Raw genomic sequence first — 24887 nt, 5'->3', positions numbered from 1 at the left:
ACTTCCGGTGCCCACGCGCCGCCGTCGCGCAGCTCCCGGGCCGTCACTTTGTGTAGCGCGGGGCCCGCCGCCGGCCCGCAGGCCCCGGCTCCGGTGTCCGGCCCGCGGCTCGGCCAGCCCGGCCCGCGCGGTGAGTGGGTCTCGTGGGGCCGGTGGGCGGCGGCGCAGGCGGCAGGTGCGGGCGGGCCGGGCTTGCGCTCGGGGGCGGCGGCGGCGGGGCCGGGCTGGCCCTCGACGCCCGGCGCGGGGAGGCCGCGGGGAGGCGGCGGGGCCGAGTCCTGCGGGGTCGGAGCGGAGCGCGGGTCGGGCCTTCAGCGGCAGCGCCCCCGCCTCCCGGACCCCCGTCCGGGCCTGCGCGTTGCGGACCCCCGGGGCCGGTTCAGGCAGGAGGCGGAGGGGGCAGGCCCGGGAGGCCACGCGTGACACCTCGGGGTGCTCGCCCACGCCTTCTCGGCCGTAGCGGCAGGGGCTGGGCCGCGGCCGCCCCCAGGACACACCCATCCAGGAGGGGCTGTCACCGTCTGGGTCTCTGCAGGAGGAGGCGGCTCCGGACGCCCTCTTGGGGGCGGGAGGCGCCCGGCCCGTCGCCCCAGGAGCCCGCTTTGTGACCTTGGGGGCCTTGTCTGGGCTTTCCCTCATCTGCAGAAGGAGCCCCGGTGGCCTGCTCGTCTGTCTTCTGCTGCCGGCAGGTGGGTAGGGACACCCATCCCTGAGATTGGATGGGGTCTGGGCTGTCCCGCGTGGCAGCAGAGGTAGGAAAGGGGCTGGGCTTTGGTCGAGGACCTGATGGGCAAGAGGAAGTGCAGATACCAGGAGGATGAGGCCCCCAGCTCTGCTTGTGTGGGGAGACCTTGGTGCTTGGTATGGTTCAACAAGTGTGGGCAGGTCTGGGGAGCCAGGTGGGGTGGTGAGGGGGTTACCCTGGGAGATCTGGGATGGCCCCCATGGAAATAACCTGCACCAGGAGCAAACCCAGGAGAGTAGGGGGATCCAGAATCCGAGGACAGACAGTGAGGACTGTGGTGGTGGGGGAAGGAAGTCTTCCAGGAGGGCATGAAGACCCGAAAGGCGCTGAGGGCAGTGGGGGCCACCCAGAGGGAATGAAGAGGGCTAGACACAAGCACAGCCCCACATCTACCACTCTCCGAGTTGAGTTTCCTTGGCTTTGGAGCTTTTGTGGAGAGTTTCTATCCACTTTCAAGCTTTTTCTCTTCTTCCTGTCCTTGTCTCCCTCCCTTTTTCTCTTGGAAGATATCTTGTCACCTCCCATTCTAAATGTTGGCTGCAGCACCGTATCCTAGAGTGCCTGGTAGAAATGAGGGTTTGGGGCCGGGTGAGGTGGCTTACGCCTGTGATCCCAGCACTTTGGGAGGCCGTGGTGGGTGGATCACCTGAGGTCGGGAGTTTGAGAATTGAGGGTTTGGGATGAAGTTGGTGAGGCCCCCTGTGGCCTCTGGTTTGGGATTGATGCTGAGGAGGCCCCCTGTGGCCTCTGACCCAAAGTTGGATGCCGAGGGAGAGGTGAGCAGTGTTTACAGTGGACTGGCAGGCTGGCAAGAGGAGGGAAAGAGTGTGGGTCTGGGGGAGGCAGAGATAACCCAGGGAGAGTTGCTGGAATCTAAACTGCCCGGCCCGCTGTGGTCTGGTTTGCAAACCATTCTGTTCTGAATCTTGGGTTGGGGACGATGTCTGGCTGTGTTTCTGACCTCTGTAGGAGCTGGTCCTCCACCTTCTCTGGTCATCCGTGGGTGGACTTCTTGGGAGAAAGAACTCAGTGTCCTCTTTGGAGGCAGAGACTCCCCACCGCTTCTGGGTGGGGATTTGTAAGGGTCTCACCAACCAGCAGTGGTCAGCCTGTTCTGGAACAGGACAGTAGGGCCAAAATGCTGAGTTTTAAAAATCCTGTGTCCATCACACTGGCTGGCGACTTTAGACATTCTTTTAGTAAGTGAATGCTTCTTAAGTGTTGGTGTCGGGGGAGTCAGACATGAGCAAAGGGAGCTTCTGCCGCCCTGGAGCTGACCATACGCAGGGAGAGAGATGGTAAGACAGTCTCATAAGTGTAGTTTTAAGATGTGGTAGGTGCTGCGAGGGAAGAAATACAGGGAACTGTATCACCACTGGGACCCAGGGGGCTGCCTCAGAAGATCACTCAGGAAGAGGGGGAGAGAGTTCCGGGGATGGGGAATAGCACACATAGGGCCTGAGATGAGATGAACATGCAGCCACTTTATTCTAAAGCCATGAAGTGTTCTTCTGTTGTGTCCTCATATTGGTGGCCTGGCTCTGGGAGTTGAAAGTTGCTGCTTCAGGTGGTGGCCAGGCAGGAGACAGCTCTGCCGGGCTTGGCATGGCACCTAGGCCCAGCCTGAATCTGCGGCCTGAGGCTTGAAAGAGAAAAGCCCTCCTCTGGGCCTCAAGTGGGTGGCGGTTGGGAAACCGTTGCTGAGTGTACCCAGCGCCCTGAGTGCTGGGCAAGGCCGTGTCCTCCTGGAGGTGGCTAGCATAACACGCAGAGCATGCGTTTCCACACTTCAGGCGTCTTCACGCGCCAAAGAGCTGTGGACACTGAGAAGGCCAGCTTCTGGGAGAGGCTGGAGATTGGGGTGGCGCTCCCAGGCATAGTTCTGTGACTTGAGTCTTTGGGGGTCAGTGATTCTGAAACTAGAAAGGGGGCTGGAGCCACTGAGGGGGCACAAGTGACCTTTGGGACAGAGGTGGCTTCTGGATGCCTGTGTGTCCCAGCCCTTGACTTGGGTGGGCCTGTGTGAATGCTCAGAGCTTCCTGGCTTTTAAAGCAGTGTGGATTTTAAAGCAGCTGCTCAAAGCAGTTCAGGAAACGAGTATGCGCCGCTGCTATGGTTTGGGTGTTTGTCCAGGTGTCAGGCTGTTCTTGCGTTGCTGTGAAGAACTACCTGAGACTGGCTAATTTATAAAGAAGAGGTGAAATTGGCGTATGGTTCTGCAGCCTGTACAGGAAGCATGGTGCTGGCATCTGCCTGGCATCTAGGGGGCCTCAGGAAGCCTTTAATCATGGTGGATGGTGAGGGGGAATAGGCATGTCACATGGCAAAAACAGGAACAAGCAAGAGAGAGTGAGTGGGGAGGCGCCACACACTTAAAGACGACCAGATGTCCTGTGAACTCAGAGCGAGCACTCATTACTCACTGTCTCCAAGGGGATGGCCTGTCCCCATGATCCAGTCACCTCCCACCAGGCCCCACCTCCAGCATTGGGGATTACGGTTCAGCATGAGATCTGGGCCGGGGCAAACATGTAGGCTCCATCAGTCCCCTTCCAGTCTCACGCTGAAGCGTGATTTCCAGTGTTGGAGGTGGGCCTGGTGGGAGGGGATTGGCTTATGGGGGCGGATCCCTCATGAATGGTTTAGCACCATCCCGTTGGTGATAAGGGAGTTCTCAGTTCATGAGAGATCTGGTTGTTTTAAAAGAGTGTGGAGCTTCCTCCCTCTCTCTTGCTGCCCCTTTGTCTCCTTCCATGAGTGGAAGCTTCCTGAGGCCCTCCCCAGAAACAGATGCTGGTGCCCTGTCGGTGCAGGCTGTTGAACTGTGAGTGAATGAAACCTCTTTTCTTTATAACTTACTCAGCCTCAGGTATTCCTTCACAGCAATGCAGAAATGGCCTAACACAGCTGCCTAATTGATAGAGAAGTGATGGGTTACGGAGGGAGAGGTAATCACGGAGCAGCTTTCTCCTGTGTCTGTAAGAACACCAGGTGTGGTGGTCTGGACTGTTCTCATGAAGGCCACTCAGTCTTGTTTTAGGAGTTCTGTGGCAGACAGTGTCCACTGCTCGAGCTGGATGAACTAGGGGGGGCCCAGTGCTCTGTGTGGCCAAGTGGCCTGACATTCCAGGATGCTTCTGGGGCTCATGGCCTCAGCCCCTGGATTCTGGGCTTGGCTCGCTGTGGAAATGGCCCTGTTCAGGCCGGAGACACTGATGGTGTGTATCCTGGGTGACGGGCCGGGTCTCAGGTTTATACCCAGAAAGGAGCCACCGAAATGGACTCATCAACTCTGTGACTCTGCCCTGCCCTCGGGACCCCACAGGGGCTGGTGAAGGACACGCAGTGGGGAGGGGCCAGGGGTCCCAGGGCCAGCAGATCCCGTCCTGCCGTGTCCATGGCCCTGGACCCTGGACCCTGTGTCAGTGTGGCTGCCTCTCCCCTGAGCTTCTGGGCTGAGCTGTCCCTGATGTCAGTAAGAGAGTGGGACCCTGTAGCCTCTGGGACTTTGATAAGTCAGCCCTTAAGAGTCTCTGATCCCCAAACTTGAAATGTCACAGGCATTTCCTGTCCTCCTGATGGTCTGGCAATGAGCTGTGTGTCTACCATGCACTGCACTTTTCACAGAGCGAGGGCTGAGGGCACATGAAGGTGACGCTGGCTCGCAGCCCCCACTCTCCCATGTCCTGCAGGAGGGAGCCTGACCTGCTGGCTTCTCGGCACCTGTCTCTCCTCCCAGCCCCGTCGTGCCTTGCAAGTGCCTGCAGCCTGTCTGTGCTGAGACCTGTTGGCGTTCCCTGCTGGCCTGGTTCATGTGTGTTGAGGACCAGGTAAGCATCTCTTTGTTCTCGGTATCCTTCTGGCTAAACACGGGCCATCCTCGGGCTGTGTGATGCTTCCTTGTGGATAAAGACTGGGAGAAATGGCTGATTTACTCCAGGAAAGAGCAGCAGTTCACACCAGGCATGTAGTTTTTGGTGAAAAGGAGTTGAGACTGGCATCCTAGGGCTTACGCGGAGGGGCTCCTGGGGCAGCCTTTCTGGGTACGGAATGTCTTGGTGGTGCAGGGGAAGACTGTGGGAAGGCCTGGTCCTCCCTCATCTCCATTGCCTTCAACTACATAACAGGAGGAGTCAGTCCTGCTCCCTGCGCCCCTGCCAGGCTGTGGGCGACCCTGTGAGGGGACCTGTATGGTGTGCTGGGAGCGGCGCATCACTGGCGTCCATCTGCGTTTCAGGCCACGCGGAGGCTCACTCCCAGGGAGGATGGCGGCACTCCACACGACTCCCGACTCCCCAGCTGCCCAGCTGGAGCGGGCAGAGGACGGGGCAGAGTGCGACCCTGACCAGGAGGAAGAGGAGGAGGAGGAGGAAAAGGGGGAAGAGGCGCAGGAGGTGGCAGAAGAGGAGGAGGAGATAGTGGTGGAAGAGGAGGAGGAGGGTGTGGCAGAGGTAGTGGAGGACACGCAGGTGGAGGAGGTGGCCGAGGTGGAGGTGGAGGCGGACGTGGAGGAGGAGGACGTGAAGGAGGTGCTGGCAGAGGAGCAGCATCTGGCATTGGGGACCCAGGAGCGACTTAGCCATGGTGGTGATGCCAAGTCCCCAGTTCTTCAGGAAAAGGGTAAGAAAAGCAGCCAGCCTTGCGGAGGAGGTGAATGGGGCTGAGGTGGACCAGGCCAGGGACCTGGTCAAGTCAGGAGGGCTCTTGGGCCGATAGGGTGGAGCTGAAGCCCAGCTTTGCAGTGAGGGTGTTTCCGGGGCTCCTGGCCCTGCAGGCTGGGGGCTCAGGGCAGCTGGCCCTAAGAGATCTCTCCCCGCAGGCCTGCAGCCCTCCCGGGCTCCAGCCACTCCTAGGGATGAGGACCTGGAGGAGGACGAGGACGAGGAGGAGGAGGAGGAGGAGGAGGACGAGGATGATTTGCTGATGGCTGGGTCTCAGGTGAGCTGCCCTCTCCGTTTGAGGCTTGGGTAACCTAGGCAGGGTTCCCCCTGGGGCCTCGGCACCTGCTGTCTGGAGACATATGTTGGCAGCGGCCACGGCACTGGGGTCCCCAGGCTGGGCCCTGGCCCTGAGTTGGGAGGGGGCCACAGGAAGCGGCTGGGTGTCCAGCCCCAAGCCCAGGGGTGTGGTCCTGCTCTCCTGAGCGTTGGGTTGTCCTGATCCCTTTGGCTGCCACCCACTCAACGGCACTGCACAGCGACTTCAGAGGCCTGGCTCTCCCCCAAGGCTGGCCGCTCCCGCACCTGGAGTGCCTGTCACATGTCCAGGGTCTGGGTTCCTGCTGCCCAGACAGGTCAGGCGCCAGTGCCCACGCTCAGTTTAGCTGCTCCTGCTTGTCCACACAGGAGTGGGCCCTCCATGGCTGACGTGGCCGTTGCACCGGCTTGAGCCACACTGCATGAAGAGGGGAACTGGGGGCAGGGCTCATTGTCTCCTGACCTCTGCATGAGCCACAGCTCTGCCCTAGGAGCTGGGTCATTCAGCCTCTTTGAGCTTGAGTCCCCATTCTCTGGCTGGGATCTGGCCCCTGCTTTCCAGGGCTGCGGCAAGACCTGAAAGCCCTCAGTGCCATCTGGGCATCTATGTCCCCCTGACACCCATGCTGGAGGGCCTCAGTGGCCTCAATCATCCGTGGCTCTTTGTAAAGGGCTCCCTCAGCTTCTCACCTGGGGCTCTGTTTCCCAGGGGCTGGTGACATTTGAAGACGTGGCTGTGTACTTCTCCCTGGAGGAGTGGGAAAGGCTGGAAGCAGACCAGCGGGGCCTCTATCAGGAAGTCATGCAGGAGAACTATGGGATTCTGGTGTCCTTGGGTAAGGACGGGACCTTTAGTCCCCAAGAGGCAGCCTGGTGTGATGGCTGCCAGGGGCTTAGCTGTCTGACAGGGGGGGCTTTCGAATCCCAGGGTCTTTGCAAAGGTGGATGCTGGGCCCAGTCCACCTCCCAGGGAAGCCCTAGGACCTCATGGCCTCTGGGGTGGGGTGGGGGATGTCACTGGCCAGGCAGCGCCCTAAGCCAGGTGATAACGTCTGTGGAGGCAGTCTGACTCTGGTCTCTGTGGCATGGCCCCTGAAGCCTCTGGGGGTGAGGAGGGAGAGGGAGGAGGAAGAATGTGGGCATCTTGCAGGTGAAGGTGTTGGGGGGGCTTGGTGGGAGGAGAGCAGGGGAGGACAGGGAAAGGTTCAGAGGGAAGGGAATGCCTGGACCCTTCGGAGCAGGGAGGGGTGGGGAGGGCTGATGCTGGGAAGGTGGAGGTGGAGGGGCACTGAGCGGTGGCGCAGCACGGGCCATAGGGCAGCAGAGGGCCCACGGGAGCTGCCTATAGCCGTTGTCTGTTCTCCTGGCAGGATACCCAATCCCCAAGCCTGATCTGATCTTCCGACTGGAACAAGGGGAAGAACCTTGGGTCCCAGATAGCCCCCGACCTGAGGAAGGAGACATCGTCACTGGTGTCTACACAGGTGAGCGCGGATGGAATTTCGTGGTTTGTGCCGACAGCTTCTCGGAGCTGTTGTCAAACTTTGGCCTTCACCGAGCTCTCTGCAGACCTGGTACCTGGTGCCTCTGACTGTGCCTCTGACCATCTGTGCTGAGGAGTGAGGTATGGAGGGGGCTCCGTGGATATGGGGGTGGCCGGCCTGTGCCAACCTCTGCCTTTGCTGCCTGGCTTCTGGTGGTTCAAGTTCCAGAGAGGTCCGAGGGCTATAAGGTCCTTAGAGAACCTAGAGGCTCCTCCTAGGAACCTTTAAAAATGATTCCCTGTCCCACGTTGGAGCCCGTGAATTTCTTTGCATGTGAGGGGCCAGCTGTCAGGTGGTCGGCTGAGCCAGGGCAGGCGCAGGAGCCCAGCACGCCGTCGCGGAGGCCCTTCTGATGACAGCGCTAGCTGGTCCTCCTGCTTCTCCGCCCACTTGGCCGCGTGTCTGGGAAAAGGCTCCCCGCAGTCTCCCTTGCTCTCCCTGGAGCACCGTGGGAAGGACTCTGACCGGGGTGGGCAGCTTGGGGCATTCTGGAGAGGTGGTTTTGGAGTGATGGGTGCAGAAGGCGTTCAGGGTGGTGAATTTTCCTGGAAGCCTCAGGCCCAGCTCTGGCTCTGCTCCTTCAACTCTAAGGCTCCCTTTACTCATCTGAAGAAATTGAACTCAACTCAGGTTCCCACTGGAGGATGCCACACTGTCAGTTGCGTGGAGGTTCTTAGTGGTGTCTGAGGGGCTCCTAGCCTTAGAGAGCTCTGCAGAGGCCCCTGCCCCACAGGTGTCTGGTTTGGGGCTGGGTGATGCCAGTCAGGAGGGGCAATGGGTAGACTCAGAGCACTGCATAGATGTGTTTTCAAATGAAAATACTGGTGTGTGGTGGCTCACGCCTGTAATCCCAGCACTTTGGGAGGCCGAGGCAGGCAGATCACGAGGTCAGGAGTTCAAGACCAGTCTGGGCAATATGGTGAAACCCCATCTCTACTAAAAATATAAAAATTAGCTGGGTGTGGTGGTGTGCACCTGTAGTCCCAGCTACTTGGGAGGCTGAGACAGAAGAATCGCTTGAACCTGGGAGGTGGAGGTTGCAGTGGGCCAAGATTGCACCACTGCACTCCAGCCTGGTGACAGAGTAAGACACCATCTCAAAAAAAAAAAAAAAAAAAAAACACAACAAAAAACCATCAGATCTCGTGAGAACTCCCTCATCATCACAAGAACAGCATGAAGGAAATGGCCCCCATGATCTGATCACCTCCCACCAGGTCCCTCCCTTGACATGACACTTGGGGATTACAATTGGAGATAAGGTTTGGGTGGGGACACAGAGCTGAACTATCATGGAAGCCTCCTCTCTGTGTCATTGTAGGAGGCCTTTCCTGCCGCCATTCTCCAGACACTTGGGGACCCTCTTGGAACATTTCCTAGGCTTCAGTCAGGAGTGTTCTGGTTGGCAAGAAAGATCACTGCTGCCCCGGGATGAGTGTGGGATGTGGGTGACACTCTCAGGAGGAGAAGGGGACACAGGCCTGTGGGGCCCGTCCCTCAGCATGTGGTCTACTTGTGCTCCTGTTATCTGTGCCTCTTGGAGGGTTAGGGGTAGAGCCTTGTGCAGGCTTGAGCCTGAGTGGTTCCCTTTCAGTCCAGGCGACAGGACCCTTGTGGCCTGTGCACCTGGCTGGGGTTTGCAAGCTCCCTGGGGCTGGCTGTGCCAGTGCCCCCTGCGCCCCCTGCGGCTGCTCATCGTGCTGGGGCTGGTAGGCCTGGGATGCCCCTGGCCCTGAGTGGGTGTGTAAGGGCGGCCTCTGAAATGTGACCGATAGCCTGTGTACTGAGTGGCTACCCTCCCCTGGTGCTCCCCACTCCCCCAGTGCCCCCTGCCTCCCCTGCATTCATTTCTGGTGGGCTGAGCTGGCTGAGATCGCTGGGGCAGGACAGAGGCTGACTGTGCCCAGGCTGACAGAGTTTGTTCCTAGACTGGAGTCTTGCAAGAGCCAAATGTGTCCCTCTCTTGGGCTCCTTAATGAGTTGGGTCACAATGACATCTGGGCTCTGGTACTGCGCTCATCAGGACCCACCCCTCCTGAGGGCTGCTGAAGCCCCCACCTGCCCTTCAGCCATGCTCCAGCCCCACGCTTCCCCTCCTGCCCCTCCCCTGCCCTGCCTTTCTCCTTACCTGGCTTAGATCCCCACCCTGGTTGAACCCTGTTTTCTGCCGGCTCTGGTCTGCACTGGAGCAAGAATGTGCCTGGAGAAAATTGTGGCTGTGGGTGCCTGCAGGCCTTACGTGGCTGCCAGTGGCCTTGGCCTGGCAGGCCAACCTTGTACTTGTGGGGCTGCCTCTCCACCCTCTGAGATGGACCCCCTCAGCCACTGCAGACTGACCCTTCTGAGGTCACCTGCCCCAGTGAGGGGCAGGACCACTGCCTGTCCTCAGAGGAGGCCCCCTCCTTACAGACCTGGCAGCCTGGCCAGGGCCATGCAGCTGGTTCAGATCCCAGTGCAGCAGCTGTGCCCGAGAGCCCTACCTCCCCCAAGCACCAATGTGTGGGGCCAGTGCCACCCTCGTCTCCCTGACATTTTGCAGAAAGGCGGGCTGCTAATGCCTATGAACTTGGGCGTGTCACCCTTGTCCACCTCCTCCCTTTGCTGCCCCTCATGAGGGAGGGTCTCTCTGAGGCCATCTGGGGTTTGTGTCTGGATAGAGAAAGTTGCACCAGCCGGGGGAGAGGAGGGAGCAGGTGTTGGCCTCACTCGGAACTGACTTCCACAGCCTGCACTCCAGGCCAGGCCTTAGCGGATGGGTTGTCAGAGGGAGAGAAGCGGGGCTGTTCAGTCAGCTCACTCTGCAGACTCACCGTGGGGCCCAGGTCAGGTTGGGCCTGGAGGGCAGGTTCCAAACTCCAAGATGGGCAGAGGTTGCCCAGGGGTGGGAGTTGTAGATGGTGGCGCCTGCTGCCATGGGTGATGTGTGTGGGCTACACTGAGCAGCATCCCTGAGTGATGTGAGATGTGTGTGGCGTCCCATGCCAGGTTGGGACCGTGTCTTCTGGGTCAGGCATGTGGCTGTGGGGCCACTGTCTTCCCCACAGCCCCTGTGATTAGTGTCCTACATAGGACCCCCACCCTGTGCCCAGGGCAAGGCACTTACCGGACGTGTTCCGGGGGCTCTGCTGCTGGGGACATTGGCTGGCCCCTGGGATTACCACTGCCTCCTGCACAGTTAAACCAGGGCCTGGGGATAGAAGCTGGAGAGGCTGCAGTTGTGTTGGTGGGATTCTGGGTCAATGCTCGGCTTTGGTGATGCTGATGACCACCCTCCCTAGGGATCTTTGTGCATCCAGGGCCTCCCTGAGGGCCTTGGCACTGCACCAGCCACTGGTGAGCAGGAAGGCCCTAGTGTGGGCTGGAGGGTGCCCCGCCCCTCCTGTGCAGTCCAGGAGGCAGCCTGCCCCCGGGGCACAGGGCTGGCCAGGGGCCTGTCTAGGGTTAGGGACTGTGGCCCAGCCTCAAGAGGAAAGGCCTTGGTGGGGATCTGTGGCCACCAGGGCCTGATGGCAGGAAAGGAGCATCACCTGACATTTGGGGGACAACTTGAGCGATGACCAACAGAAAGCATGGGATGGACAGCAGGGGCCTCGGCATCTGCAGGGACCCATGGTGGCAGCAGCACCACCTGACCCTGGGAGGTGCTTCTGCAGCTGCGTAGCAGGTGTTTATGGATGTGCATTTCATCCTTGCAGTAGTCCCACCAAGTGGATTTATCCACTGGTGCTGTTATCAACCCATTTTACAGATGGGGAAACTCAGATTTAAGGCCTTGCCCAAGGTCCCATGGCCAGTGTGTCATAGGAGTAGAATTCACACCCAGGCAGAGCCCAGGCCCTCCAGCTGCCTTTTGAGGTGAAGCCAAGGGAGAGATGGTGTAGCATCCCGGCCTGGCCCCTGCTGTCCTGATGGAACTGAGCAGATGTGGGGCTTCAGCCTGCAGGAGGGTTACTGTGGTGGGTGCAGTGGAGTAGTGAGCCCTTGAGGAACATCTCAGCATTAAGATTTGAAGGGAAGCCTCTAAAGACGCCAGTCATGCTAGGGAGTAGCTGTGCCCGGTGCTGGTGCCTGTGGAGGGAGGTGGGGGAGATAGTTCCTGTGACAGCCCCAACCCCAGCCCTGAGGCCTTTCATTCATTCCCTTGGCACCCAACCTGCTGGGGTGGTCTCCCCTCCATCAGCTCTTATCACCTGCCGCTGGATGGGAGGGAGATCTTAGTGTTCCCAGTTCAGGACACAGGCTGTGAAGGTCCTTGTGGCTACACTCTGGAAGCTTCTCCCTCCCTAGACAGCTAACTTTGAGCCTCTGGTCGGCCTCTGCTTTTGATCGCTGAGCCTTGTGGTCCCTCGGGATCTTCCTGGAAGCCTAGCTGAATGTTGCTAGGCCAGAGTCTTCAGGCCTAAAGGTGAGGTGCAGGGGAGAGGGACCGCCAGCCCCAGGGTTTCCTCTCCTCCGCTGTCCCCTGCGTTCTGGAGGAAGCAGGTGTGTTGGGCACCCTGGGCTGCTGTCACATGCTTCGTGCCCCAGTGCCCTCCAGCTGTTGAGAAACATGTGCCAACCCCTCCTAGTCAGCCTCCAGTCTTGGGTCTGATGAGTTGAGCTGTGAGGAGGCCTCACTTAGATCTGAAAAAGGGCTTTGGATCTGAGAGCCAGCAAACACCCTTGGGGCCATGTCCCTGGAGTCCTGTTGGCTGAACACCCTCAGTCAAGGATGTTCCCATCCACTTCGACAGAGCCTGGCCTGGGGCAGGCTGGTCTCCCTCTGGGACCCTTCCCAGGGGCCCTGCTACTTCCTGGGAGCTCCCCTCAGAGTGCAGCCAGCTCAGACTTCCCAGGGACTTGGATGCCCTTCCTGTCCCACACTCGGTGTCAGTGGTGGCCTATCACCATGCCATATGCTGGAGTGTGGCCCACCCTTGTCCCAGTTGTTGGACAGGCGGCATGCCAGCTCCAGAGCTGGTGGGAGGTGCCCTCTCTACAGAGCCCACTGGGAGGAGGGCTCCCTGCCTACCTCCCCAAGTGAGAGGCTTCCTTGCTGCACTGAGGATCAAGGGAGAGGTACTGGGAGGAGCCTCCCAGCTGTGGGCAGCTGAGACTTCTGTGGGCAAGGCCGCACTTGGCCTGGGAGTCCAGTTCTTTGAGGCTTATTGTACAGTAAATGCTCGTTGAGTCTTGGCTGGTTGCTGATGCATCTCGCTACAAAATCGTAGTTGTTCCTAGGCTTGAACCTTCCCCGTTTGGAGGCATCTCGAAACCCAAGACCTGCATCAGAGCCTGAGGGTCAGATCCTTTCCAGCTCTCTGCCAGCCTCCCTACCCTGTAGGGTTGGGGCTTAGGGCTGGGGTGCAGCAGCCTTCCCGGACCTGGGGAGCGTTGCTGCCAAACGGGAAAGGGTGACCACTGATGGGGACTGGGCTTTTCTTTGCTGCTCTGTGCACAGAGTGGCTGTGGGTGGCAGTTCGAGGTGGACTCAACTTAGTGACAAGAAACCTTTTTATTTCAAGCTTACGTTTACTATAATAGTAAACCGAGAAAGTATCATGAAATGGGAAAGATGAAGTAACCCATTTTCTGACCCTTTTCTATGATGCCTGTTTTTTCACAGTGAAGCCAGGCCTGTGTGGGTCTGTGTTTTCCTGAGGCTCTAGGTCCCCATGTGGAATGCATGTGGGACAAGGCAGTGCCAAGGCCATGCAGCCTGGTAGGGGCCAGCGTGCGACATGAGGGGCCACCCGAGGCGCACTGGGACCTCCTGGGCTCCGACTTCCCCCCTAGGGCAGGACTCAGTGGTCTAAGTTTATCCAGCTAGGTGATGGCTGAAATGGGCCAGTGCCTTGGCAGGGGACCCAGGTGGGGTGAGGATGAGATTCTCACACCAGCTGTGGGAGCTGGAACCTTCCAGATGCTGAGACTGTGGGGTGGACACCGGGCAGGGTCCATGAAGGTGCATATGGGGCCACAGGCCAGGTGTCATCCCTGTGTTCCCTGTGACTTAGTGCCTGCTCCACAGACATTAGTTCCCTCCTGGGTGTGTCATGGTGTCTTAGGTGTATCAGCCATCAATAGGCGCCCCACCAAGCCAGCTCCATCTACATGCTCTTTGCTGCCCACACAGGTGCCTCGGAGGGCCAAAGGGAGAGGGCAGGGGTGCAGCTTGGTGGGAAAGGGTCTGAATGGGGGAGGCTGAGCAAACCTTAGAGCTGACAGGCCAGGCGTGGTGGCTCACACGCGTAATCCCAGCACTTTGGAAGGCCAAGGCAGGTGGATCACCTAAGGTCAGGAGTTCGAGACCAGCCTGGTCAACATGGTGAAACCCGTTTCTATTAAAAATACAAAAAAAAGTGGCCAGGTGCGGTGGCTCACGCCTGTAATCCCAGCACTTTGGGAGGCTGAGGCGGGCAGATCACAAGGTCAGAAGTTCGAGACCAGCCTGGCCAATATGGTGAATCCCTGTCTCTACCAAAAATATAAAAATTAGCCGGGCGTGGTGGCAGGCGCCTGTAGTCCCAGCTACTCGGGAGGCTGAGGCAGAAGAATCACTTGAACCTGGGAGGTGGAGGTTGCAGTGAGCCGAGATCACGCCACTGCATTCCAGCCTGGGCGACACAGCAAGACTCCGTCTCAAAAATAAAACAAACAGCCGGGCACGATGGCTCACCCCTGTAATTCCAGAACTTTTGGGAGGCCGAGGCAGGCGGATCACCTGAGGTCAGGAGTTTGAGACCAGCCTGATCAACATGGAGAAACCCTGTCTCTACTTTAAAAAAAAAAAAAAAGCTGGGCGTGGTGGCATACGCCTGTAATCCAACTACTGAGGAGACTGAGGCAGGAGAATTGCTTGAACCTGGGAGGTGGAGGTTGCGTTGGGCCAAGATTCCGCCATTGCACTCCAGCCTGGGCAACAAAAGCGCAATTCCGTCTCAAAAAACAAAACAAAACAAAATTTTAAAAAGACTAGGCGTGGTGGGTCACACCTGTAATCCCAGCACTTTGGGACGCTGAGGCGGGCAGATCACCTGGGGTCAGGAGTTCGAGACCAGCCTGGCCAACATGGTGAAATACAAAAAATACCCAGCTGTGGTGGTGTGCGCCTGTAATCCCAGCTACTAGGGAGACTGAGGCTGGAGAACTGCTTGAACCTGGGAGGTGGAGGATGCAGTGAGCTTTAAAAAACAAACAAAAAGCCAGGCGTGGTGGCATGAGCCCATAATCCCAGCTACTCGGGAGGCTGATATGGGAGAATTGCTTGAACCCAGGAGTCGGAGGTTGCAGTGAGCCAAGATCGAGCCACTGCACTCCAGCCTGGGTGACAGAGTGAGACTCCCGTCTTTTTAAAAAAAAAAAAAAAAAAGCTTAGCGCTGACAAAGGCAGGTTCTCTGTGGAGGGGGCCGCAGGCTGCGCTGTCTTCCAGGGAAGCCAGGGAGGGGGAGCTCTCGGGAAAACGGCCCCAGCGTCTCCACCTGGTTTTCTCAGCACAGGATCCCTGCTTGGGTCTCACCCCCTGCTAAAGTTTGCCCCATTCCTCAGCAGGTGGCAAGCCCTGGAGGGAGCCTGCGGTCTGGAAGAGATGTTGGACGGGAGCCCTGGCTTTCCTGGGAGGGACAGTTTCGTGTGCTGCGTGTCCCCAGGTTCCTAGCTGGGGGCGGCGGCTTTCCTGCCCTGTGCCTGTTCAGGACTGGCAGTGGGGCATGGGCAACCACTCACTTGGCGAAAGGAAGTGCCCTGTCCTACTGAAGGAAGGTCCTGCTGGTGGTGTCTCAGAAGCCCTGATTTCTCGGGGCAGGAACCTTCCAAAGGCTCCTGTCAAGTTCACTTACCTCTCTCTTCTGGCCTGTCTTTGTCGTCTTCAGGAGCCTGGTTCTGGACGGACGACATAGAGGACCACGATGAGGAAGACGACGAGGACTTCCTGGCGGAGGTGGCTGAGGAGGAGAACGAGCCCCCAGGGCTCTGGTCGGCGGCCTACGGCGTGGGGGACGTGCCTGGGACGTGGGGCCCCGACGACTCGGATTCGGCGCAGACTCCAGAGGGGTGGGGCCCCGACCAAGGCGGCCTTGGGGTACTGGCCGACGGCTCTGAAACGAAGCCTTTCCTGCACGGCCGGGAGCCGGCTGCGAACCTGCTGTCGCCCTGGGCGTTCCCCGCCGCAGTGGCTCCGCTGGCCGGGCGGCCCGAGACCACGTGCGACGTGTGCGGCAAGGTCTTTCCGCACCGCTCGCGGCTAGCCAAGCACCAGCGCTACCACGCGGCCGTCAAGCCCTTCGGCTGTGAGGAGTGCGGCAAGGGCTTCGTGTACCGCTCGCACCTGGCCATCCACCAGCGCACGCACACCGGCGAGAAGCCCTTCCCGTGCCCGGACTGCGGCAAGCGCTTCGTCTACAAGTCGCACCTGGTTACGCACCGACGCATCCATACGGGCGAGCGGCCCTACCGCTGCGCCTTCTGCGGCGCGGGCTTCGGGCGCCGCTCCTACCTGGTCACGCACCAGCGCACGCACACGGGCGAGCGGCCCTACCCGTGTCCGCACTGCGGCCGCAGCTTCAGCCAGAGCTCGGCGCTGGCGCGGCACCAGGCGGTGCACACGGCCGACCGCCCGCACTGCTGCCCCGACTGCGGGCAGGCCTTCCGCCTGCGCGCCGATTTCCAGCGCCACCGACGCGGCGGGGGCTGTGCGGAGCCGGGTGGTGACGGCCCCCGGCGGGAGCCCGGCGAGACGGCGGCCGCCGCGGGGCCGGAGGACACCGACCCTGGGCCAGAGGGACCGGGGGGACCTGAAGCTGGCGAAGCGGATGGAGAGGCGGAGGCCGCGGCCGAAGAGAGAGAAGAGGCGGCGGTGGCGGCGCCCACCCCCAGCGGCAAGGCGGACCCCGCGCCGGACCGGCGCTTCCTGGAGCTGGGCAACGGCCTGGGAGAGGGCGAAGGCCCTTCCTCCCACCCGCTGGGCTTCCACTTCCCCGTGCACCCCAAGTCCTGGCTGCACCCGGACAGCTTCCCGCTCCTGGGCCTACCCGACTTCCGAGAGCGGCTGCCGGTCGACGGGCGCCCGCTCCCGGCGCCCCTGGGGGGCCCGCTCTCCCTAGTGGAGGGAACCGGGCTGGCCTGCGACCCTTTCGGCGGCGGCGGGGCCGGGGGCGGCGGAGGCGGCCTGCGCGCGTTCGGGCCTGCCGTCGGGAGTCTGCTCGCGGAGCCTGCGCCGGCCGCGCTGGCGGAGGAGGAGAGCCCGTGGATCTGCTCGGACTGCGGCAAGACGTTCGGGCGCCGGGCCGCGCTGGCCAAGCACCAGCGCTACCACGCGGGCGAGAGGCCACACCGCTGCGCCGATTGCGGCAAGAGCTTCGTGTACGGCTCGCACCTGGCGCGCCACCGGCGCACGCACACAGGCGAGCGGCCCTTCCCGTGCCCCGAGTGCGGCGCGCGCTTCGCCCGCGGCTCGCACTTGGCGGCGCACGTGCGCGGGCACACCGGCGAGAAGCCGTTCGTGTGCGGCGTGTGCGGCGCGGGCTTCAGCCGTCGCGCGCACTTGACAGCGCACGGGCGCGCGCACACCGGGGAGCGGCCCTACGCGTGCGGAGAGTGTGGCCGGCGCTTTGGTCAGAGCGCGGCGCTGACGCGGCACCAGTGGGCTCACGCGGAGGAGAAGCCGCACCGCTGCCCCGACTGCGGCAAGGGCTTCGGCCACAGCTCGGACTTCAAGCGGCATCGGCGCACGCACACGGGCGAGAAGCCCTTCCGCTGCGCCGACTGCGGCCGCGGCTTCGCACAGCGCTCCAATCTGGCCAAGCACCGGCGCGGCCACACGGGCGAACGTCCCTTCCCGTGCCCAGAGTGTGGCAAGCGCTTTTCGCAGCGTTCGGTGCTGGTCACGCACCAGCGCACACACACGGGCGAGCGGCCCTATGCCTGCGCCAACTGTGGCCGCCGCTTTTCGCAGAGTTCGCACCTGCTCACCCACATGAAGACGCACCGCGGCGCCGCCGCAGCGCCGGGCTCGGGTTCGGCCCCAGCTCCCGCGCCCAAGCCCGAGGCGGCTGCCAAGGGGCCGTCCAGCGTCGGCCCGGGGGAGCGCGGCAGCGCCCTGCTGGAGTTCGCGGGCGGCACAAGCTTCGGCTCGGAGCACCAGGCCGCGTTTGCCGGGCCCTCTGGCGCCTACAGGGAGGGCGTCCTGTGAGGGGCCCGGGGCCGACGGCAGCGCAGCCTGCAGGGCCACCGGCCCCTCGCTCCTCGGGCCCCGGGAGGCTGAGGGTCCCAGTCCTGGGTGCGGTGCCTTCCCTCAGCCCCCGCCCTGCGGCCCCGGGTCTCTTGCCCGCCGGGTCCGTGAGCTCAGCCGGAGACGTGGAGAGCTCTGGAGAGAAGAGCAGCGCGGAGGCAGCGAGGCCTGGGCGCCACCCCCACGGAGACTGCGATATCCCCTGGGTGGGCCCGGGCTGTGAAGCAGGGCGGTAGTTGGCGGGCGATGCTATTTATTTCACCCGGATTCCGACTTCGGTGGCCCAGGGAGCAAGGGACTTGTGCGTTTGCAACCGGCTGTGGCGGCGAGGGAGGGGAAAGCCCTTGCTCCACGGGAGGGTGGGGTCCAGTCACCCAGGTGGGCCAGCGAGATGCCTGGGAGGCCGGTGGGTTTGGCTGACCACTTCCTCCCATTCCTCAGTGGGAGATTTAGGGCCTCGCGGTCATCCGAAGGTTTAATTGCGCGAGGTGAGGGGAGGCCTTGTAGGTTTCCAAAGGGCTGAGCTCCAATGGGAAAACTTGAAACTTGTAGTCTGCAGATATTTATTTCCACCTCTCGTATGGCCTAAAGAATCTAGGAGAAGAATAAAGCCAGATACCAAACTTACGGCCAGGCAGACGGGTCGCGGGTGTTGACAGGGTCCTGAGGGAGTTTGAAGCCTTATTCTCGAGCCGCCTTCTGTCCTCTCCACACGGACACAGAGGGCACCCGGGCGCCCGCTGCACCGGTTCGGTTTTGGTCTCTGCTTCTCTCAGTCCTTTGGTACTTTCATCTCCTTCAGCCGGAGGTGGCAAACTCAGACATCTTTGGGCGCCCGAGGCCCTCGCAGCCCTGAGCCCCAGCTTTCACTTCCCTGGGCTGCCCGTCTCCCGGAATAGGCAGACGCTCCGTCCTCGGAGCCCAGCGCTCACTTAGAGTGACTGAGGTTGGTTGAAGGATCTTCCCCCACATCCCATAATTAGGGCCCTAGGACACCCGCAGGTCCCTTTAACTCTGCTTCTGTCATTACACTAGAACAAGTAGTGTTTCTGTTTAGAGTCCCATTTCACAAATTGGTTAGTGGAGGCACCCGTGTCCTGGCAGCTTGCACAGTGGCTGTCCACCTCTGGGGGGTGTGGACCTGAGCCGTGGCTCAGTGACAAACCAGGCACGCAACTATGCAAGGCCCCTGCCTGGTGGGCGCCCCACCCTCCGCACTGGGCCCATGGAAGCCACTGGGCAGGCAGCTGGGGTGTAGTTCATGTGAAGCCCCCCCCTCCCCTCATGCTTTTGGGGCCACTGTGAGTGGGGCCAGGAAACGGATTTTTGGTGCAGCTGCATTTCCTTATAGACCTAGTTCCTTCCACGTTAGTGTAGACATGGCCTTGGGGGCTGAGCGCAGCAGCCAGGCTGCCTGGGCTGGGGGCGGGTAGGAGGCACGGTAGTTGGTGGGTGGGAAGAGGGCCTGGGTGGTGGCGGTCAGTTAGCCTGGCTGGGTGAGGTTGCGGGGCGGGGTGGTGAGGAGAGCAGGGGTCCCAGGGAGGCATCGGGGTGCTGGGTAATGGCCTCAGCCCTGGGTTTCTCCTCTCCCTTTGGGACAGGAGTCTCAGAAAGGGCTAATGGCAAGGTGGGCTGGGGGGCTCTGGGATCTCAGCTCTAGCCCTATATGGCCAGGATCTGCTGTCCCTGCCCCTCCTGGGCCCCAGCAGCTGTCCTGCAGCCGTTGGCAGGAGGGCCTGGCTTTAATAAAGAGTGGACAAACTGAGCTTCTGACTGGACTCCATGCTGTTGCCACTTCTTGGAACCCGTCGGGGAGGCTTTGCGCGGCCTCAGGTCCAACTTGCTTCTGCAAATATTTTTAAAAGATTTTCTCTTTTAAGAAATTAGAATCGGTCCTAGGATGGCCCATGAGGAGTCAGCCCCAGGCCAGTGTGGCCCTGTGCTGCCCATGCTCACCGTCTTCCTTGGTGGCCCTCACCCTCTTCACACTTGATGTAGTGCAAACACCTGTCTTGGGCCATTACTGTTTGTGAAGGTGTTGGCCAGGCTTCTGGAGGCCAGAGTGAGGGGCCAGGTGCCCTTCCTGGTGATCCAAACACATTCCCAGTCCTTTTCTCAGAGGCCCCTGCACCATGTGGCTCATCCAGGGCTCACCTGCTCCAGTACCAGGGCAAGGTGCACATCTCCAGGGCCCCAAAATGCCTTCCTTAAAGCTGATTTGTTGATTTCTTTATTCTTATCACATGGTAACCCACGATCCGATCTGACCCTCCTGTCCTTTCTCTATGGGTCTGAAAAATAAGAACTGCTGTAATCAAATGTGATCTGGAGGCATCAGAACAGAGCAACCTAATACTTCTTTTCTCACCCAGGCTGGAGTGCAGTGGCGAGATCTTGGCTCCGCCTCCCAGGTTCAAGCAATTCTCCTGCCTCAGACTGCCGAGTAGCTGGGATTACAGGCATGTGCCACCATGCCTGGCTAGTTTTTTGGTATTTTTAGTAGAGATGGGGTTTCACCATATTGGCCAGGCTGGTCTCGAGCTCCTGATCTTGTGATCTGCCTTCCTTGGCCTCCCAAAGTGCTGGGATTACAGGTGTGAACCCCCGTGCCCGACCAGAGCAACCTAACATTTCAATAGAAAAAAAATAAAGCTGGGCATGGTGGTATGCATCTGTATTCCCATCTACTTGGGAGGATATCCTGAGACCAGAAATTCAAGGCCAGCCTGGGCAACGTATTGAGACCCCATGTCTGAAACAGACTTTTGAGTGGCAGACAAATACAAAGACCTAGTTTAAAAATGCAACCCCTTGAGGATCTTATAGTCTATTCAGAAAAGTTAAATGAGGCTGGGTGTAGTGGCTCATGCCTGTAATCCCAGCACTATGGGAGGCCAAGGTGGGTCCCTTGAGCTCAGGTGGATTCCTTGAGCTCAGGAGTTCGAGGCCAGCTGGGACAACATGGCAAAACTCTGTCTCTATAAAAAATACAAAAATTAGCTGGGTGTGGTGGTGCATGCCTGTAGTCCCAGCTACTCTGGAGGCTGAAGTGGGAAGACTGCTTGAGCCTGGGAGGCAGAGGCTGCAGTGAGCTATGATCTCTCCATTGCACTCCAGCCTGGGTGACGGAACAAGACCCTATCTCACCAAAAAAAAAAAAAAAAAAAAAAAAAAAAAGATTTCCCGATACAACTTAAAATTGACTGTCCAGCCAAATACTTACCAAAAAAAAAAAAAGTTTATAGGGAGAAAAATACCTACTACCCCCCCATCCAATGGTCATAGAAAAAAGAAGTAGACACCCTTTATTGCCAAGGAGGAGTTAAACCCTAGTGACCTGTGAAATGTGAGTCATGAAAGGTGGCACTTAGAGGGGTCCCTCAACCCTGAGCATCATTTTTCCCTCCACCTACCTTTGTTACGTCCTTTCTCCCTTGCCTGTTTCCCCAACCTTCTTTTCTGATTCCTTTTGTCCTGATCTTTTCACTTAACTCATCCAACATTTCCTTCTATCTCCTTTTTTTCTTTCTCTAATTGGCTACATATGGAATAAAGTATTTTGAATTACTGGGTTATATCTATTAAATAAAGCTTTATGATCTTTGCTCTCTTTTTTTTTTTTCCTGATTATAAAAATACATACTAGGACCAGGCACGGTAGTTCACTCCTGTAATCCCGGCACTATGGGAGGCTGAGGCGGGTGGATCCCTTGAGCCCTGGAGTTCGAGACCAGCCTGGACAACATGGTGAAATTGCTACCAAAACATTAAAAAATGTTAGCTGAGTGTGGTGGCATGCACCTGTGGTCCCAGCTACACGGAAGGCCGAGGCTGCAGTGAGTCAAGATCCCACCACTACACTCCAGCCGGGGCAACAGAGTGAGATCCTGTCTCAAAAACAAAAGCAAATTCTCTAACTCAGTGAATTTGAACACTTCTGACTCGTGATCCACAGTGAGAAACCCATTTTCCATCATGGAACCTGAGTGTGCGTATGTGATACACACACTTAGTGCACCAAAACTTACCTTTACTGCGTTTTAAAATTCCACCTCTTTCCATCTATTTCATTTTCTTTAAAGCCAATCTCAATTCATGATGGGTCAGGATCTGCAGTGTGAAAGCCATGGTTTGAATCCCTCTAAGCTGTAGCTCATCACACCCCCTTCTGAGCAGGACCTGCACCCAGCTCCAGGAAGGGGGATTGCCCAGTGTTCAGCAAAGACAGGCCAGGGTGGGACGCATATCAGGAAACACTTTGGTGCAGAAGCACCTCTGTCTGAGCTACCTGCATTTAAGGAGGTGCTAGCCATGAAGAGACGTGGGGCAGCCCTTGGTAAACTGGGGGAGTGAGGCAGCCAGGACAGTGCACCTTCCTGCAGGCCCAGAGCTCCTTTTCTCTCCAGGGACTGGGCATTGAGGTCGCTGCTGCTTCTGGGGACCCAGGAACTCGGGGCTCTTTCCTTTTCCCCTTTGTCCTCCTCCCTGCCCTGTCCCCTCTCAGGGAGAGATTCCAGGACAGATAATAATGGCCACTAACACGTGTGTCCCAGACTCTGTCCTGAGGGCTTTAGATGAGTTAATTCCATTTAGTTCTCACAATATTATTGTCGTTCCCATTTTGCAGATGAAGAAACCGAGGCATAGAGAGGTTCAGTCATCTGCCCCAGGTTTGAATGACATGTGACCCCAGCATGCTTAAGGGCATTTCCGAATTTGCTCTAGAGGTAGCCGTGCAAAGACCAGGCTACTGCAAGCATGATGGTCGCATACAAGAGCCTGTTCAACCAGGCTCTGTTGCTGCAGGCATGTAGTGGGGTGGAAGCTGTCTGTTTCAGTTCTGCCTGCTGTTACAAATGACACCTCCCCCAAAGCACACACACACACTTGGTGGGTTACTATCACAGCCGTTTGACAATGTGCAAAGATTCCAGGGATCAGGAATGCAGGTGGCCACAGCAGGGCTGGCTTTCTTTCCCTGTTTCTTCACTTCTAGGACCTCAGCAGGGAAGGGACTTAGCAGTTGGCATCATGCACCTGTAATTGGGGCTGCAGTAACTTGGCAACTAGGACTGTCCGCTGGCATGCACACAGGTGTCCTCCTGTGTGGCGTGGCTTCCTCAGCGTACTTGGATTTCTTCTATGGTGGCCCTGAGATCTGAGCATGTCCCACATACGAGGCAGAAGCTATATGGCCTCGGGCCGTGCGCAGTGGCTCACGCCTGTCATCCCAGCACTTTGGGAGGCTGAGATGGGCAGATCACTTAAGGTTCAAGAGCAGCCTGGCCAAAATGGTGAAACCCTGTCTCTACTAAAAATACAAAAATTAGCCAGGAGTGGTGGTGCATGCCTGTAGTCTCAGCTACTCAGGAGGCTGAGAGAGGAGAATTGCCTGAACCCAGGAGGTGGAGTTTGCAGTGAGCCAAGATCACACCACTGCACTCCTGCCTGGGCTGCAGAGTGAGACTCTCTCAAAAAATAAAAAATAAAATAAAAGAAGCTGTATGGCCTCATCTTAGAAGTTGTGCACCACCATATCCACCATACTCTACTGACTGGAGCTGATTCAAAGGGTGGGATACAGACCCCAATTCTCAACGGTAAGAATGTCACAAAATTTCATGGTCATTATTATTTTTTTAAAGCACAAATACTTTTATATTCAGCCCCTGGAGAGCCATCACATGTTTGAAAAGTTAAAACATGAACCAAAGGATCTAGTTTTTTTTTTTTTTTTTGAGACGGAGTCTCGCTCTGTTGCCCAGGCTGGAGTGCAGTGGCCAGATCTCAGCTCACTGCAAGCTCCGCCTCCCGGGTTCCCGCCATTCTCCTGTCTCAGCCTCCCGAGTAGCTGGGACCACAGGCGCCGCCACCTCGCCCGGCTAATTTTTTGTGTTTTTAGTAGAGACGGGGTTTCGCCGTGTTAGCCAGGATGGTCTCGATCTCCTGACCTCGTGATCCGCCCGTCTCGGCCTCCCAAAGTGCTGGGATTACAGGCTTGAGCCACCGCGCCCGGCAGGATCTAGTTTTAAAGACACAGCAATGAGGCCAGGTGTGAGGTTTTGTCATCCCAGCACTTTGGGAGCCAGAGGTGAGAGGATTCCTTGAGCCCAGGAGTTCAAGACCAGCCTGAGCAATAAAGCAAGACCCTGTCTCTACAAAAAAATAAACAACAGCCGGGTGTGGTGGCATGCGTCTGTGGTCCCAGCTACTTGGGAGGCTGAGGTGGGAGGCTCACTTGAGCCTAGAAGAGGGAGGTTGTAGTGAGCTGAGATCGCGCTGCTGCGTTCAAGCCTGGGTGACAGAGCAGGATCCCATCTCAAAACAGAACAAAAAACCCCGCTATGATTGGGTGAAATCCTACCCATGTAATAGAATTATCCATATTAGTAACAAAGTATAAAATGAAAGAAGAGTCTCTTAGAAGTGTGAAATTCTTCTGTAGACAGATTTTTTTTTTTTTTTTTTTTTTTCCTCACTCTGTTGTCCAGGCTGGAGTGCAGTGGTGCGATCTTGGCTCACTGCAAGCTCTGTCTCCCAGGTTCACTCCATTCTCCTGTCTCAGCCTCCTGATTAGCTGGGACTACAGGCGCCCACCACCATGCCTGGCTAATTTTTTTTTTCGTATTTTTAGTAGAGACGGGGTTTCACTGTGTTAGCCAAGATGTTCTCGATCTCCTGACCTCGTGATCCGCCTGCCTCGGCCTCCCAAAGTGCTGGGATTACAGGCGTGAGCCACCGCGCCCAGCCCAGTTCTGTCTTCTTTATTCAAGAGGTTTGTAGTCATTTTCAGAATACACTCCAGAGCCAACTTTTTAATTTTAGATTTTAGTATCAGCAAACAAGGCTGGTTGTGGTGGCTCATGCCTGTAATCCCAACCCTTTGGGAGGTTAAGGTGGGCGGATCGTTTGAGCCCAGGGGTTTGAGACCAGCCTTGGGCAACATAGCAAGACTCTGTCTCTACTAAAGATACCAAAATTAGCCAGGCGTGGTGGCACACCCCAGTAATCCCAGCTACTTGGGAGGCTGAGGCACGAGAATCACTTGAACCTGGGAGGTGGGGTTGCAATGAGTCAAGATCACGCCACTGCACTCCAGCCTGGGTGACAGAGCGAGACTGTGTCTTCAAAAAAAAGAAAATTAGTATCTTCCTTCTTTCCAGTGTAGACTAAAAAAATTTAGCATCTTCCGGCTCTGCTGTGATTATTTCACATTGCATACCTATATCAAAATATCTCATGTACCCCATAAATATATACACTGCCTATGTACCCACAAAAACTAAAAATTAAAAAACAGTATCGGCTGGGTGTGGAGGCTCACGCCTGTAATCCCAGCACTTTGGGAGGCTGAGGCGGGTGGATCACCTGAGGTCGGGAGTTCAAGACCAGCCTGACCAACATGGAGAAACC

At 58.1% G+C, this 24887-nt stretch overlaps 1 protein-coding gene across 7 annotated transcripts; it reads left to right on the top strand.

The window, feature by feature from the left end:
* ZNF316 (zinc finger protein 316) lies at positions 1-19239 on the top strand. 7 transcript variants are annotated; one of them, XM_077996149.1, is made up of 8 exons: positions 1-130; positions 646-689; positions 4486-4576; positions 4984-5366; positions 5566-5684; positions 6432-6558; positions 7093-7206; positions 15118-19239. In XM_077996149.1, the coding sequence occupies exons 4-8, from the start codon at positions 5012-5014 to the stop codon at positions 17433-17435; spliced, it is 3033 nt and encodes a 1010-aa protein (XP_077852275.1). In that variant the 5' UTR covers positions 1-130; positions 646-689; positions 4486-4576; positions 4984-5011; the 3' UTR covers positions 17436-19239. The 7 variants fall into 7 exon arrangements, with proteins under 7 accessions (XP_077852275.1, XP_077852273.1, XP_077852272.1 ...); XM_077996147.1 differs by having other exon boundaries at positions 4439-4576; XM_077996146.1 differs by having other exon boundaries at positions 536-689.
* Positions 19240-24887: the final 5648 nt, after the last annotated feature.

Source organism: Macaca mulatta, chromosome 3 (assembly GCF_049350105.2).
Source record: "Macaca mulatta isolate MMU2019108-1 chromosome 3, T2T-MMU8v2.0, whole genome shotgun sequence".
Taxonomy (NCBI): Eukaryota; Metazoa; Chordata; class Mammalia; order Primates; family Cercopithecidae; genus Macaca; species Macaca mulatta.
This window is presented reverse-complemented; position numbering and strand designations above follow the sequence as displayed.

What these genes read in the sequence shown, in the direction of transcription:
- ZNF316 (XM_015133247.3), top strand. Translation starts at nt 4,392, where the DNA reads ATGAAGGTGACGCTGGCTCGCAGCCCCCACTCTCCCATGTCCTGCAGG. An exon ending in TGGGATTCTGGTGTCCTTGG is followed by an intron (nt 6,559 to 7,092) that starts GTAAGGACGGGA and finishes TTCTCCTGGCAG; the next exon opens with GATACCCAATCCCCAAGCCT. An exon ending in CGTCACTGGTGTCTACACAG is followed by an intron (nt 7,207 to 15,117) that starts GTGAGCGCGGAT and finishes TGTCGTCTTCAG; the next exon opens with GAGCCTGGTTCTGGACGGAC.